At 40.9% G+C, this 16,248-nt stretch overlaps 2 protein-coding genes across 2 annotated transcripts; one reads left to right on the plus strand and one right to left on the minus strand.

Moving 5' to 3' along the window:
- Nucleotides 1-80: 80 nt before the first annotated feature.
- Nucleotides 81-6,299, plus strand: eif3jb (eukaryotic translation initiation factor 3, subunit Jb). The gene is made up of 8 exons (XM_069174082.1): nt 81-189; nt 382-470; nt 2,758-2,812; nt 2,938-3,044; nt 3,547-3,649; nt 4,354-4,524; nt 4,636-4,709; nt 4,991-6,299. The coding sequence occupies exons 1-8, from the start codon at nt 177-179 to the stop codon at nt 5,117-5,119; spliced, it is 741 nt and encodes a 246-aa protein (XP_069030183.1). The 5' UTR covers nt 81-176; the 3' UTR covers nt 5,120-6,299.
- Nucleotides 6,300-6,476: 177 nt separating this feature from the next.
- Nucleotides 6,477-14,055, minus strand: cilp (cartilage intermediate layer protein, nucleotide pyrophosphohydrolase). The gene is made up of 9 exons (XM_069174083.1): nt 13,957-14,055; nt 11,388-11,539; nt 10,827-10,880; nt 10,400-10,669; nt 10,050-10,223; nt 9,632-9,937; nt 9,415-9,523; nt 9,142-9,290; nt 6,477-8,992 (listed from the first exon to the last, which is right to left on the minus strand). Exons 2-9 carry the CDS (start codon nt 11,449-11,451, stop codon nt 6,633-6,635), a joined length of 3,486 nt encoding a protein of 1,161 aa, XP_069030184.1. The 5' UTR covers nt 11,452-11,539; nt 13,957-14,055; the 3' UTR covers nt 6,477-6,632.
- Nucleotides 14,056-16,248: the final 2,193 nt, after the last annotated feature.

Genomic DNA, 16,248 nt, shown 5'->3' on the forward strand with positions numbered 1-16,248 from the left:
CGGAGTGCTGCAAACTCTCACCGCCCTCATGATCGCTTGTTTGAACCGTGTCACGTCTCGGGCCTCAGATAAAGCTCCGTGACGTCCAGCAGGTGGGAGCAGCGTCTGAACGTGGCCGACGGGCTGCAGCACCGACTTCACTGGCGAGCCTGTCAAACACTACCGACACGGCCAACATGGCGGACTGGGGTGAGCAACTTAAGTTGGGAAGGATCCTGTCTGTACACGATCGACCAAGTCGCACTGTTTGTTTGTTTGTTTGTTTGTTTTGGGGGGTGGGGGAAGGAGAGAGCCCGGCTCTCTTGTTATTGTCGGACTCAGAGGTTTTTTTTTTTTAGATGTCGATCGGCCTTAACGAGTTTCATGTTGTCGTTTTTACAGACGCTGACAACTTCGACGCGGAGGAGCCGATTACAAAGGCGGCAGCGCAGGACAAGTGGGAAGGCGAGGACGAAGAAGAAGATGTTAAGGTAAATAAATCATCGCGACGGAGACTAGTACCGTGTGGAGGAAGCGGGGGGTTTGATTCACCTCTTTATTTTTTTGAAAGCCACGCTTTCACCTCGACATCTGGCTGCCTGTCAGCCTCCGAGACCCTGTTAGCTCGATGCTAACTCATGTGGCTCCACCGGGCAGCCCGCTCCGGCTCTCCGCGGTCACCAAGCGTGCCAGCTGACGGGTGTGGATTAAGTGTTATTCGCGGTCGCTGTTGTTTGTTTGTTTTGCACCTCGAGAGGTCACGTTTAGCGACATAAACCCACGACGGGGCTTTTTTTTTTTTTTTTTTTTTTTTTTTTTGATAACGTTAGCTTGAAGCTAATCTCTTTCCGGGCCACTCGGCTAACGGAGCTGCTAGCGTGGCGTCTGGGGGAAAAAAAAAAGATCTGAAATGTTGAGTAACCTCGACGATAAAGTGCTGTTAAACTTAAATGATATGTGTGTATATATATATATATATAGGGGTGGTGAAGACGGCTTTTCCCGATCGCTGCCTGAAGTTTGTTCCGATATAAAGGGGAGTATTTACGGGTCACTTTAACATGAGGCGGCGTGAGCTCGCTAACCGACTTTAGCCTCCAGTCAGAGGAAATCACCATCATCTGGGTTTGATGACTCAACTCGGCCAAGAAGGCCCACAACTTTCCGACTTTACATCAGACGTGTGGCAGCAGCGTGGTGGAGGGGGGGGGTGGAGAAAACTGCTGCTGCTCGGCGGATAGACGGATGGTTTCTGTCCAGGAAGCGTCAGATAATGGACCCGTGGAAAGAGCTGGAGGAGGCCTCGTCAATTGTTCCCTCTCCTGTCACATATGGTGCCCACACGGAAGACGTGAAGTCCTCCTGCTGCTGCTGCTCTCCTTCAGGGTTCAGCAGGTTCAACGTTGCTGTGACACAATTCGTAACTTCCCGATAGAAATTCAAGCGTCATCCCAAAAAGCATCGTGTTGAGCTCTCGTGGTATTTATGGTGAATGTGTTTTTCGACGCTCGCTTGAGTAAGTTGAGTGTTTAACCTTCATGTGCTCGTGATGTGTTGAATTTTGCATCGGAGAGAAGTTTGTTGGGGGGGAAGCCTTTTTAGTTATTGAGTAAAAGTAAAGCATATAATTCACCGCATATGAATAACAATAGATATTTTTGGACTGCAGTGCACCACTGGCTGTTTGTCAAACCTTGATTTACTTAGATAGATAGATAGATAGATAGATAGATAGATAGATAATATATAATAGATAGATAGATAATATATAATAGATAAATATATAATAGATAGATAGATAGATTAATAGATAATAGATAGATACTTTATTAATCTCGGAGTGAAATTTTTGTTACAGCAGCATTAAAAAAAAGCACATTCTATACAATAAAATAAGATAAATAATGTTAAATAAAGATAAATAATATTAAATAAACTAACCTAAACATAACCTAAATCTTTATGTTTTTTGAGTCAGTTTCTAGCACTATTTTCTTCAGGCAATGAAGTTGGGCTGGGGTAGATACAATCATTATCGCTCTATTCACATTCACATTCATATTTTACTAAAACAACAGATGTTTGCAAAATTACCCACAAAATGTGAATGTGATTGATGTTTTCAGCAATGAATCATGTTAAGAATTAAATCTAGACTTTTTAAATGTGTTATACAAAAACTTGGATAACTAATTTTGTCTTGAACCACAGCTTGCTCAGATTCATTTATTTGACACGGTTTTGTAGAACAGTAAATAAGATCATATAATTTGATTCAACCAAACTTAGCTAAATGAGGTTATTGCTCATCCAGGTCATCCAGCATCACATACTTTTATGGACTGTATATTTTGTGTTTTTCCATAGATTTTTTTTTTTTTTTTGCCCCAGACCTGCCTGAACGAACACCAGAATTGTAACTGAAGTATTATGACAAGATTTGGAGCATTTAGTAATTGTTTGATTAATTGATTGGCAAACCATATTGATAATAGATTAATAGTTTTTAAATTTATAAAACTGTATTTATTGTTTTTTTCCTGGTAATTGTAAACAGAATATCTTTAAGTGTTGGACTGTTGGTCAGACAAAACAAGACGGTTGATGATTTTACCCATGGCACCGAGAAACCACAAGATGCATTTTAATATATTTCTGCCTATTTTGTAGCATAAACAACTAATTGATTAATTGTGAACAGTTTTTTCTTTTACAGTTTCCTTGAGTAGCCTGCATAATGAAATGACAATTCTTCCATCTTTTTTTTTTTATTTACAGGACAACTGGGATGATGAGGATGAAGAGGAGAAAAAAGCAGAGATGAAGAAAACAGGTATGTATTTAAATGCTGCTTGATTTTCAAGAATATTGTATTTTAATTATTGGCTAAACTCTGTGGGGTTTTTTTTCCCCCCAGCAAATTCTAATGTTTTATTATTCCATTATTAACATTTTCAGAGACAAAGGTTTCTGAAAAGAAAAAATTGAGTGAAAAGATCAAAGAGAAAGAAAACCGGCTAAAACAAAAACAACAGGAGAAGATGGAGAGAGAGTTGGAGGAGAATGTGAGTGTGTTTTAAAATATTTTTATTTTTAACCTTGTATGTCTTTGATGGAAAGAAAAGATTTGTCTCTTCCTCTTGTTTGCATTGTGGCTCTGGAAAGTCTCTTTTGGTTTCTCTCTTGTTTGCAAGTGATTCCTTTTTTGTTTTACTTTCCACGTCTAATTGACGACTCCCCTGTGTCCTTATCTTGTGACCTACAACCAACTCGGTATTATCATACGAAAGCAGATACAAAGGGAATGGGGGTGATTGTCAACTGTTTGTCACACTGTATGAAAGCTGCCCTACGGAGGAGTGACGTGGGCTTTTTGCTGGACACCTCTCTTTGAGGGTGCATGTATTTGCTCCCTCTTGCAAGAATAAATGTCCGATGTGTTTGATTTTGAACCAAGCCTCGGAGTAATTTTTCCAACAGTCTTTTAACTGTCGTCTAGTGAATACACAAGACTGTCCTCCTGTCCTTTCATCTCTAATGTTTTAATTCTGCCATCTATTATTACAGGCAGAGGAAACAGAGCTCACTCCCGAAGAAGAACTTGAGGAGAAGTTAAGGGTGAAGAAATTACAGGAAGAGGCCGACTTGGAGCTAGCAAAAGATGCTTTTGGTAATACAAGATCAGCTTGGGTCTTTTTTATTGACTTTTTAACTCCCTTTTTTTTTTTAATAGGAAAAATTGAAGTATTCTACAACTCTACTTTTTATATACCTGAAGCTGTGCTAATACATTTGTTTTTAAGATGATGGTGTTCATATTTAATGTTACATTTTGTTCTTGAATTGGATGAAGTCTTTGCTTGATGCCTCCCTTGGTTTTCTTCTGCTTTTTGAAGACACACATCCCACGGTTTATACTGTAGATACAATATACTGAACCTCACCTCAGAAAAATGTGGAAATGTTTTCCAACAAAATCCACTTTGTTCCCACATCATCTTAACATGCATGAATTATTAAGCCCAAAGCATGTAAAACTATAAACCATGAACTGGATTTAATTTTTTTAGACTTCTCAATATTTGCAAGTTCAACTTGTCAGTTATGTCTGTAATGCTGACAGTGTTTCAAAAGGACCTGGACCTATTTTGGCATTTCTGGACTGTAATATCTTACACATAATATCTTGACAACTTTATCTTTATAATAGGATCTCTGCAGTAACCTAATATGTCTTAGCGTTACACTAAAGAACTGGATCAGCTGTATAAACAACAGCAACAAACTGGAGGACCAACATGAAAGTGGAGAATTGCATCTGTGAGTCTGTGTTGAGAAGAGACCTCAAACTTTTTAAAAATATCTATTTTTCAGGTGTCAGCAGCACTTCAAACAGTGTCACCGGGATTGATGCCATGTGTCCCTCTTCCAAAGAAGACTTCACAGAGTTTGAAAAATTGCTGAAAGAGAAGATAACCCAGTTTGAAAAATCTGTGCATTATTCAAGTTTCTTGGATTCATTGTTTCGTGAACTTTGTATTTCATGTAAGAACAGAGTCTTTTACTGCAAAATATTATTACACTTCATTATTATTAGTAATAATTTAAATTTGTGCAGGCTTGACCAATAACTTGCTTTTCTTCTCCCCCTTACAGTGGAAGTAGAGGACTTAAAGAAAGTCAGTAATTCCCTGACAGCCCTACTTAGTGAAAAACAGAAACAAGAAAAAGTAAGTGACTACATGCCTCAAATTTTTCATAGATGAATTAGTAGTTGATATTCAGTAGGGGGTGCTGTTGACTGAGGTCAGTCACCCAATGTCTGTTCATAGTAGAAATCACGTGTTAAAAAGTCTGTTAATATGGTTTCAATACTCAAATGAAATCAATATATAACACGTTAGTTTACCAGCTGAAGGCTTTAGTTTGTTGCATGATCTTTTGTCTGTAATATGTATACTTTTTTTGTGTTTTTTTAATTTTTTTTATTCACTTTTATTTTCTTTTACAGCAAAACAAAGGAAAGAAAAAGAAGAAAGGGGTGGTAGCTGGAGGTGGCTTGAAAGCACAGCTGAGAGACGACCTTGACTATGCAGAGTTTGATGGTGGCTACACCCAAGACTATGAGGACTTCATGTGACACTGGCTCCATCACCACTGCCCTTTCCCCCTCCCAACCCTCAGAAATGCAGCTGTACCTTTTCATGCTGTCCAGTGCCATCCTGGAAAAATCTGAACTATGTGTTGCCCCCTTCATTTTGCTTCAATGACCAGAGGGACTATACCAGGGAGCATCCAGTCTCACCACTCTTTATTTTCATACATATGGAATTGCCTTTTCTCTGTCTCATTCAGCCTCGACTCTCTCTCACACACACACACACACACACACACACACAGCACACACACACACACGCACACACACACACACACACACACACACACACACACACACACAAACAATCCTGTGGTATCTGTAAGTTGACCCAGCTTCAATGAAGAATACATTGTTAACTGCTGTTGTCTGAGTTTTGCAGGGCTCATTTTTTATTAAATGTTGCTCTTGTCAAAATGGCAGATACAGTATTGCAGTTTTATGTGGAGTGACATAGAAACACAAGGTTCTATGCAAATTCTTTAACCAGAATGTCATGTATATATTATAGGTCTCACTTACCTGTGGATGGTTCTCTTACAGGAAAGTGTATATAGTATCTATAACTTTGGTTGCCAAATGCAGATCAATTATTCAGTACATTATTCATCTTTTATCTCTGGAAAAGGTTGCATTGTGGGTGACCTGAGACTGATGCAACTTGTAAGTAGTAGTTGTAATTTTACAGAGAGCACATGACATTCACTGTAAGATAAAAGGGATAGACAAGTATAATAAATGTGACTTTAAATCCTCACAGCCATTCTCTTGTTACATCTCTGGAATATTCTTGAAAATGCAGAGCAAAGAGTGCATATAAGTATTTTTTGTGCATGACAACAAGGTAATTTACTAATTTGATTTCTACTAATGCAGAAAAAGTACAGATCAGGCAAGTGGACTAACTTGCTACAACTGGTCTCTTAATCGTTGCTTCTGCAGGCTTGTATCAAGTGTGATGAGGAGCGGGGGCTTATGGGCTTCACCCCACCATGTCTTCATATGGGCTACAGTTAGTGGAAAGGGGCATCTTTCTTCTTTTCTTTTCTAGCAATTGACCAGTTTCAATGTTACATGGACAAATGAATACATACAATGTGGAAGATCTAGCATCTGCAGTGTTTTATAAGCATCTAATTTAATAAATCACTGGTCAAAAGGACAAGCTGTGTTTCCTCTCTTGTTTACGACATCAATGAAGTGAATAAAAGAGCTCACTTATTTTTAAGGCCATGTGTAATAAATACTCTATTTACAGTTTCAAGTCAATATTTACCACAGTAAAGTTGAAAGTGTAAAGAGAAAAACGATACAAAAATTGTTTGGGGAGAAGATGCAAGGATTAGGGCTAGCTTTGTTTAGTTACATATTCACCTAATTTCAAATAAAAAAAACAGTCAATATAAAATGCTTAAATCAAAATATAAGGTTATCCCCATCCATTCCCATCTCTGGAGGCATTCATTTGGTCTCCATGTGGCGCCTTGATCTTTAGTGTTTAACTTTTGGCCTCTGTACGTCTCCCTGCAGGATTTCTGGTGCTACGTCTACGACTGTTGCGTGGAGCGTTGGCCCTCTGCCGGCGTCGGTTCTGCCTGCCTTCTCCTCGCACGACACTTGTTGTTGTCTGGCTTTGAGAACCCTGCACGGCTTGGAAGACACTCTGACGCGTCACCTCACGTTCTCCACAGGTGAACGTCAGCGCCACGCCATCGTTGCTCTTCATGACCCGAGATGTTCCATCAGAAGTGCCATCAAAGCAGCGGCCGAGTGCAATCTCTTTGGCTGTGCGGGGATCCTGATCTGTCACTGTATAAATTCCGTAGTTATGGCCCAGGGGGTCAAGAGGAGCTAGCATGGTGAACTCGTTGGTGTCATTGTTGACAGCCAAGGGCAGGTGGTTGACCAGATACTCCTGAAGCATTGTGTTGACTTGAACTCTCTTACAGCTTCCTTGTGGGATCACCTTCACCAAGGAACGATCTACACGCTCCTGATCGTACAGCATCCCGCTGCACTTGAACTCTAAGCACACAGCTGAAACAGTTGCCTGGTCCATGTCGCGGATGCTACGAGTGTCTCTGAGGCCGTACAGCTGGCCTACGGTCTTGGGATGGGTGCCCCCCATGTTGCGGGACCGCACATTGATCTCATGTGGGCTGTTGATTTTGATCTTGACGTAGCAGGCACGGTATTCCATGGGCTTGGGCCACCAACTCAGGTAATCCTCTGTCCAGCTCATTGGGTCGTCCTCGTTGAAAGGCACGGTGTTGTAATCGTAGCGGTCTCCCTCCACTCTTGAGAAGCGGAAATGTGCTGCACTGAATGGGGCCTCCTCACATTCTCTTAAGTTCTCAAATGTGTACACTGGTCCGTTGCCTTCCTCCGCTGTGTTGGCACTTGGTTTTGCCATATTGATACTGAATGCTGTCTTCTTCACTCTGGGGTCCTCATGGTCAGTCCGTCTGTAGTTCAGTTTACCCAGGTAAGGCTGAGGCACTCCAACAAGGTTGGGATTGAGTTTGGGAGAAGAATGGACAGCCTCCAGTTCCTCCCCTCCGAGGTTGGCCATGACGTATGCAGAGTAGGCATCAGATTTTTGTTCATCGCAGAAGGCAGGAAGACAGGCTCCATTAGAACCAGTGACGACACTATCAAATCGGCCCCATGCACGTGGGTTGGAGGAGTAGCCAGCTGTGGGTTCCATGTTTATAAGACTAATCACAACTCCCTCAACCTGTTCACTGGGCATGAAACGATCACTGCGGAAAGCCCTCACTTTCACATAACACCTGCGGTTCTCTGGGACGTCCAAGTTAAAGAGACGCCGCTCTCTGACCTCCATGTTACCAATCAAAAAGGTTCTCTCCTCCCTTTTGCCTCGTTTTTTCTTCTCCACCTGTAGACTCCCCTCCTCCTCCCACAGGCCAGTTTCAGGGTTTAGCGACCACAGCTTCATGGTGTTGAGGTGCTCAGACATTTTCACCTGGGCCGAGTCCAGGAACACCTTCACTTCACCCGCGTTCAGGGGCTCATTGTTTTCCTCACCTCTGAAGTCAACTGAAAACATGCCATAGGTTCTCAGCGGCAGGGTGTCACCTTCCTCCCCTACAAAATTGAGATCACTTTGAGCTGCAGCAGCTGTGGAGACGTCCCTGGGGTCGAGAAACGTGACACTAGCATTGACGTTGCCCGTGAAAACCTCTCCATTCTCCTTGTAGAAGGAATGGGGAGGAATCTGAATTTGGACCATTGCCTCCTGGCCCTCAACCTCCCCAAGCTCCAGAGTGTTGGTTTCAGTTGAACTGATGGTCACAGGAGCTTTCTTCCTTAGAAGTTTGATCTCATGGTAAACAGCCCCTCCTTTGGTGTTAAATGGAAGTACCTTTGTGGTGTTGACAAATTTCTGCATGTTGTCCACAAAAGTGAGAACCAGCCTCTCTGTGTCTGCAGGAACCTGGATGGAGAAGGTACCTTTGTAGCCTGTGCGGCTGATTCTGAGTCCATTCATAAAGACGTGGCCAAACCTCATTGGCTCACCATTGTCTGCAGCAATGGCCCTACCGTGCACAATGGCCTTGGTGTCCACGCATTTCTGGCAGCCACACTCCATCACCACCATGGTGGGCAGCTGGTAGCCCTGGCATTTTAGCTGCCTCTCCTCCATCCGTGCCACGCCACAGCAGTAAGCCACTTTGTCTTTGCACCTTATGCCATTGTCCAGCTGTCCAACACATCTACTCGAGGGGCACTTCCCCACATCATAGTAGAAAGAGTCAGTGCTGTTTTGGTAGCAGTCATGTGGAAGACGGGTGAGGTGGGATTCAGGCTTGGGGTTGCATGAATGCTCGATTCTACCTGTGTTTGAGACGTAGAAATAGAAATGTTTTAACATACAGTGATCATAGTAAAGTATGATATAGAATACACACTACTAATATTACATAGTGCTCAAAAAGTCATGACTGTGTATTCAGCATGTGTTTACCACTTTACTGAGGACACACCTAAGATCTTGAGAGTAGCTGGTTTGGTCTTAATAGCCCCAGATGGACCACTTGCTCTGCAGTAGTACTCCCCAGCCTGCCCAGGATGCACATCTTTTAGGACCAAAGTGCTGTCAGACTGTTTCTCCATCAGACTGTTGTTATGGAACCTGTTGGTCCACACACAAGAAAAGACAAATATGATCCTGTACTTTTGAAAGTAAAACACATTAAATGACTCAATGGAACTCTACAGTGTATTGCAAACTAAAATGTCAATATAAGAAGTCTTACCATTGGTACTTGTCTGGCTGTGGGGTTCCTGTCACTTTGCAGCAGAAGGCAGCACTTTGTCCCTCCCTCCTGACCTTGCTCTCAGAGTTGCTCAGTACATGAAGCTTCTCTAACATTAGAAATGAAATAGCACATTACTTAACAACAGCCCTGTCGCTAAATATGCGGCTCAAAATGTTATCTCGATAGTTGACAATGTTCATGAAATCTACTGTACCGGTTCTTTTCAGCTGGACACTGAGGACTGATGTCCGTTCAGCACTTTTGGGCACAACAACTTTGAGGGAGGCATGACCCTGCAGGTTGAATGTCAAGGTTGTGTTGCCATCAGGACAGATACCAGGGATGCGGAAATGTCCATTGTGGTCTGTAAGGGTAAGGAGTTTGCCAGAACAAAGGATGGTAGCCCCTTCAGCAGTGAGACCGCCAGAACTGCGCACAGAACCCAACAGGATGTGCTCTTCACACATACATGCGTCACAATCAGCGTTCACTTTCCCCATCACACACTGCAGGGGACAATCTAAAGAGTACAATCAAACAAACACAAAGTTTAGTGGCTCGTAGGTTGGCAATTGCTTTTTGCAAATGACAATTGCAGAAGAGTCTGTTCAGGTAAACCAAAGCTGTCTCACCTGTCTTTGGGCACTCGGGTCCATTGCATGTTTTCCCTTCTAATTTAGGTCCATTGCAAGACATTGAGCGAGATTGGCATTTTCGATGTCGAAGTTGTGCCCCCACTTGACCACAGAGGGCGGGGCATGGACTCCAGCCTGACCATGGACCCCAGGTGCCCTGAACACTGTCATCTGCTGGGTTAAAAAGCATAAATGATATTCAAACCATCAATTTGAAATCAAATACTATTCAATATTATTTGCATTGTTTGTATTGCCAGAAAACACCTGAACTTTGTAATGAAAAGGAGTTCTTTCAAGAGATCAGATTGTGGGGTCTGAATATTTAAGGTGTTTCATGATCAAACCTTTGGGACAGAGGAAACGGACTGCGTAGTTGGAGCAGTTGCGCCCTGGAGCTTGCTCCTCATTGAGGCACCAGAAGCCCACGGTTGGGTCTGCGTGGACCGTCTCCCCAGTTTCACGGGCCGGGACCCACTCAGTGGTTCTGGCTTCGATTGCCCGTGGAGTCTCACAAACTCGGGCACGGTAGTAGAAGCGGATAGCTTCCAGCTGCTCGTAGTCTCCACGGCCTCCAGGATGATCAACATTGAACCATGTGGTCCACTCGTAGTTGTCTAGACAAATAAAGAGTTCAGAAACAAACATGGCCTGAATAGCAGCTTATACTAACGGTGTTCAACATACTGTATCTACCGTAACTTATAACTAAACAAACAGGCTTTAAACATTTTATATAATATATTTGATTTAAAATTTTAGAACAAAAGTTACCCTCAGGGTGGTAGACAGCAGGACTAGACTCTTTGTTGTCTCTTCTCCATGATCCTGCAACACATAAATCAAAATGTGTGACTAATGCTTTAACCACATCACACATGATTTGTGTACAATGCAAATATAAACTCATGGCACACAATATATCCATATGCATATATTCATGTTTCATTCATTCATATTTGGCAACTAGATTAAGTTTTAACTCCATATGTTGCTTTCTTGAAAGCAGCATTTGATGTCTGTCAATCGGAGTTTACCCAAACAAACATTGATGATTGCCAATGTATGTGTACAGTCACGTTAATCTTTAATACACAGTACACTGCTGAAGTGTGGTGGTTGGGTTTTTTAAAACCATTACGTTTTTGTTTTTTTTGAAAGCTCAAGAATGATTTTTATTTTTTTATTGACCTTTTTCCAATTGATTAAGAAAATGTAGACAGGGTCACAGAAATACACAGTAGCGTGTGTATACATTTTCAGATGTTTGTAGGGAGAGTGCAGCGGTTTTCACCACAAATGACATCAATGTCAACATCTTTGAGAGAGACCCACCTTGAGCTGTAACAACAGTGACTGCAGTGATCCCCACGAAGAGGAGGCGAAGCCTCAGTAACATTCTCAAACTCTGACCCCTGAACTTTCACCTCTGGTAATGTGTGATTCACAAGGAACTCCACAGAAGATTAGGTCCAGCAGCAGAAACTCTTGGTGGGAAGAGAAAGGTAAAACATGTTCCACGTTACCATTGTGCAACACTTACCACACATTCCTGCAGTTAAGTCAAAGAGAAAATAACATATTAAAATTAAAACTGCAAGCAGTGATCTGCGGGCCCTCGGACGCTGCCCGTCGCCCCGACATGCAGCACGCGACGGTCCGCATATTCACGCTTGCAGTTTTAATTTTATTCTCGATCTCGTTCCTTATTCTTCTTTTAAAAAAAAAAGCCTTTTGTTGGCGGCTTTAACATCTTCAAAAACTCATGAAACTTGGTGCCTGACGCATGTGCAAAGTTTTGTGAGGTTTGGAGCATTGTTTGACCTTAAACATCAACTTCCTGTGTCACGCTGAAACATCAAACTTAGCCGCATCGCCTTGGCATGCCTCAAGCGGGGATCGAACCCAGTTACTTCTCACTGAGGCAACTGCTCTAACCACTGCACCAGTGTGTCATACTATAGCATGTTGTCAGAAATATGAAAAAAAGTCATACTATAGCATTAAAATGTATTTATGGGCTTTTGGGGGATAAAGTTGTGGTAGTTCTGACAAAAATCCAAGAAGATTTAGACACCCTTTATTTGAGTTTTTGTTTTGTATTGGGTTTTATATTTTTGTGTTTGGTATTGGTATGACTGCATTTACAATGGAAACTCAAAACCAGCAAACCGTGTGGCTTACCTTTAGGGGGACTCGCGCTCTGTGAACCATATTGTCTACTCTTAGGGGGACTTGATAAACATAGATTACCTTGCGTGGGGATTGAACCTGCGTCCTTGTGAGGTCATTTCCTGTTCAGAAGCCGCGTTGTAGACTGCTGGCTATCTTCAGCACTGAAGAATGAGTTGCAGCAGGAGAAAGTGTTTCACGGAGTTCACTCAGAGCTTCCAGTGACTCAGCCGACAGTCTGGTTAACTCAACAGGTAAAAGATTCTACTTCACCAAGGTTGATATTAATGGTTCAGATTCCACCTTGGCCTGTTGATGCTGATTCAACTTTTAGTGAAGTTGAAACGTTTGGAGAAATTGAAATTTTTTTGCATCCACAACACATTACAGGAAGATATTTAATATCACTGCAGACCCCTTGAAAACACGTATATCTACTATCCAAAGAATGTCTGTGGCAATATTGGTTGTATTTGAATGAACATTTATGGGAAGATTGGTGGTGCAGTGGTTAGTGCTGTTGCCTCTCAACAAGAAGTTTTGGGTTTCAAGCCCCCCTTTATCATGACGTAAAGAAAAAATACTACTATAGAATGTCGACCCAAAAGTCATTTTTGGGTCACTTTTTGGACGACATGCTAACCCTAACCCTAACCCTAGTATGACTTTTTTTCACATTTCTAAGAGAAAATTTCACTTTCAAAATTTCCAAAAAAGGGAAAAGTTCACTTTCTATAGTATGACTTTTATTTTTTAATTGACAAGCATGTGTCCAGCAAGAATCAAACCAATGACCTTCTCAATAAAAGGCACCAGCACTAACCACTACACCATTGTGCCTGGGACACTGGGACTTTCTTTCATGATTTTGACAACATGCTATGACTTTTTTTTCATATTTCGGACGACATGCTATAGAATGACTTTTTCGTCAAATTTCGGACGACATGTTATAGTATGACTTTTTTTTTTTTCATATTTCGGACGACATGCTATAGTGTGACTTTTTTCATAATTTTGATGACATGCTATTGCTATACGCGGAATAATAATTCCTTGAAGGACAATCGGGCTTTCGCACCATCGGTGCTCAGGCCCTAACAAGACTTAAACTGACCTACAGTATTAAACTCTGATACCGTCAATATAACAATAGTTTATATTCAGGATGAAAACGGGTCCTTTAAATATATGATCCAAGCTTTTTGTCTTTGAGGTTTTAAGGTGAAAAAACATGGCTGGACAGAACCCCCCTCTCAGATTACACATCTGTGTTAGCTATCACCATTCATCAGGGGAACACTCAAACATTTCTGCATTCGTCGAAACACTGGCTACTCAATCCAAACACCCCCCCCCCCCACCCCTCCCACACACACAACGTTTGCATTTGTACAGTTAAAATAAAAAAAAGAGAACCTGACAAAATTGTACATAGCAGGTTAATTAAGGTTCTTTTTTCTTATTTGAAGAGAATAACTATTACATTATTTAGGATTGGCAGGATGGGTTGAATGAAATAAATAAGAGAACATTATGAGCAGAGTTGCATGTTAACAACACAAATCTGAAGTAGGACTAATTTAAAGCGCATTATCCAAATTACAAATCATTCTCTGAAATTAGAATGAATGGTTCTCTTTCTGTGACATCGTTTTAACTTGAACCTCTAAATCAGTTAGCAGTTTGAGAAGGAGACATTAATCTGTGTAATAATCTATTCTTTTCTTACCTTCTTCTTGAGTGCACGATCCCTGTTTTCTCCTGGTTTTGTGTTTTAGTATAAGAATGTCTTTCGTTTCTCTTCCTCAATATTTTTGTCTCACATTTCTCTCCGCCTCTGTTCTTCACTCTGGTCCAACTCACTCCTTCACCGTCTCTTTTATACCTCTCTGCCTCTCCCAACCCTCCCTCCTCTCTCCGCTTGGTGCCACACTGTCATTTGATTACACTATTATCTTTATAATCTCACACCCAATGGCTATTAAATAGCACTCCACATGAAAGAGGGGGGTCTAAGTAACAAATGCTGGTGTGGATAAAAATGCCCCACCTGGTGTCAAAGACCAATGCGGATTGAGTCAAAGTGTCCATTTATCCTCTGCTCTGCTGTCAGGCTGCAAGTTTCTTTTTCATCATGTTACATGATGCTGCAGGGACAGCGGAGCACTTTCTCTAAAAGATTCCTCCAGCTCCGCTGTCACAAGGACAGATACAGGAGATCATTCCTGCCCACTGCAATAAGACTGTACAATAACTCACCTCTGGCAAAATCCATCACAGTACAATAACACTGTTGACTGTGTTTCTTGGTTTGTTTGTATATTATATATATAGATATATACTGTACTGTGTATATCTATATATCTATATCTATATATAGATATATAGATATATACACATATACACATATATATATATATATATATATATGTTGACTGTGTTTCTTGGTTTGTTGTATATAATATATATAGATATATAATGTACTGTATATACTGTGCATTTTATATTTTATATTTATATTTTTTTACTGCTATTTACTGCTATTTTATTTTATTGCTTTTCTATTATTATATTATTCTACTCTATTCTATTATTTTATTCTATTGTTTCTATTATTGTCTTATTGCTTCTGTATGTATGCTGCTGTAGCGAAAAAAATTTCCCCTCGGGGATTAATAAAGTAAATACCTACCTACCTACCTACATGCAGAGTCTGCACACTGATGGCAGCGACCCAGTGATCCTGATACTACATACAGTGTAAGCACCTCGGAGCAAAAGAGTTGAAAAAACATCTGCAGCAATGAAAATAACATACAAATAACTTCTTGTGTAAGTAAGACAATTTATCAAAATGCAAACCATTTAAAAATATTTCTTTAAGTAGAGCTTGAGCTATTTTTTTTAAAAACTGTCCAATGTGAAGCAGATTTGAGCACATTAACAGAGCAGATGATTCTATCAGAGGGTATTCTTAAAGTCTGCAATCATGGAAACTAAAACTACAGGTTTTATTATTTCGTACAACTCCCAGTGGTATGAATATATGTAAAAATGACAGATTTTAACAAAAACATTTCTCCAATTTTTCTTCTATTTTATTTGATATCAGTTGATGCATAGAGTCCAGCAGTTACAGAGCAACATTATCATTCATATAGCCTTTTTGTTTCAGGAAATGTAAGTCCAATATTTACTCTGTTTCACCTCCATCTTTGATTTCTACAAACTCCTGCGGAAAATATTTGGCTCCTTAGATGCTAAATGCTCCACTATATTACAGGTAATTGCAAACTTTGTCTGGAGTTTGGTGTTGAGCACATAGTGTACAGACTGATTCGAACAGCTGGAAATTGCGGCCAAAACCAATGTTATGAGAGGGGTGAGAGTGAAAGAAAACAGTTGAAGGCTGAAAGAACAAAAATTAAACTGGAAGATGCTGTAAAGCTCTGGAATTGAAGGCAGCTGCAGAATTAACACTGCAAGTAATAACTTTCACAATGCACATTTGATTCAATGTGATTAGAATAGGATAGAATAGACAATATATTTATTGCCATTGTACAAACACGAGATTCAGTGTGCCACCTCTTTATCAACGTCACTACAAATTATGTTTTTTTTCTGTCTTCAATCCAGTTAAAGTACAGACAGTCACAAAGACGGAGGATGTGGAGGATTGTCAGTCATGTCTGTTAGAGATCCTGTAAAGTCGTCAGTATGCGTTGTTTTTCCACACAACGTTTATTAGCTGACCTCATTGTGTCAATTACAAGGCAAAGAACATCCATGAGGGGAAAAGTGTAACCTTGGTCTGTACCTCAGTCTTCTCTCAGTTCACAGGCCAGGTGAGCGACCAATGACGGGCAGCTAAGGCAAACTTCGGTCAACTGCACAAAATACAAACACTTCTAAGTGGATGGATGCTTCCAAGCATAGAGACAACGTTGTCCTCAGAGGAAAAACAATCATGTTCAACAACTCTGAACCCTGACTTCATCTTCCACCAATTACTGTGTTT

The sequence above is a fragment of the Embiotoca jacksoni genome, unplaced genomic scaffold (assembly GCF_022577435.1).
Source record: "Embiotoca jacksoni isolate LCO1_2020_lvr unplaced genomic scaffold, fEmbJac1.0.p SCAF_6, whole genome shotgun sequence".
Lineage (NCBI taxonomy): Eukaryota > Metazoa > Chordata > Actinopteri > Embiotocidae > Embiotoca > Embiotoca jacksoni.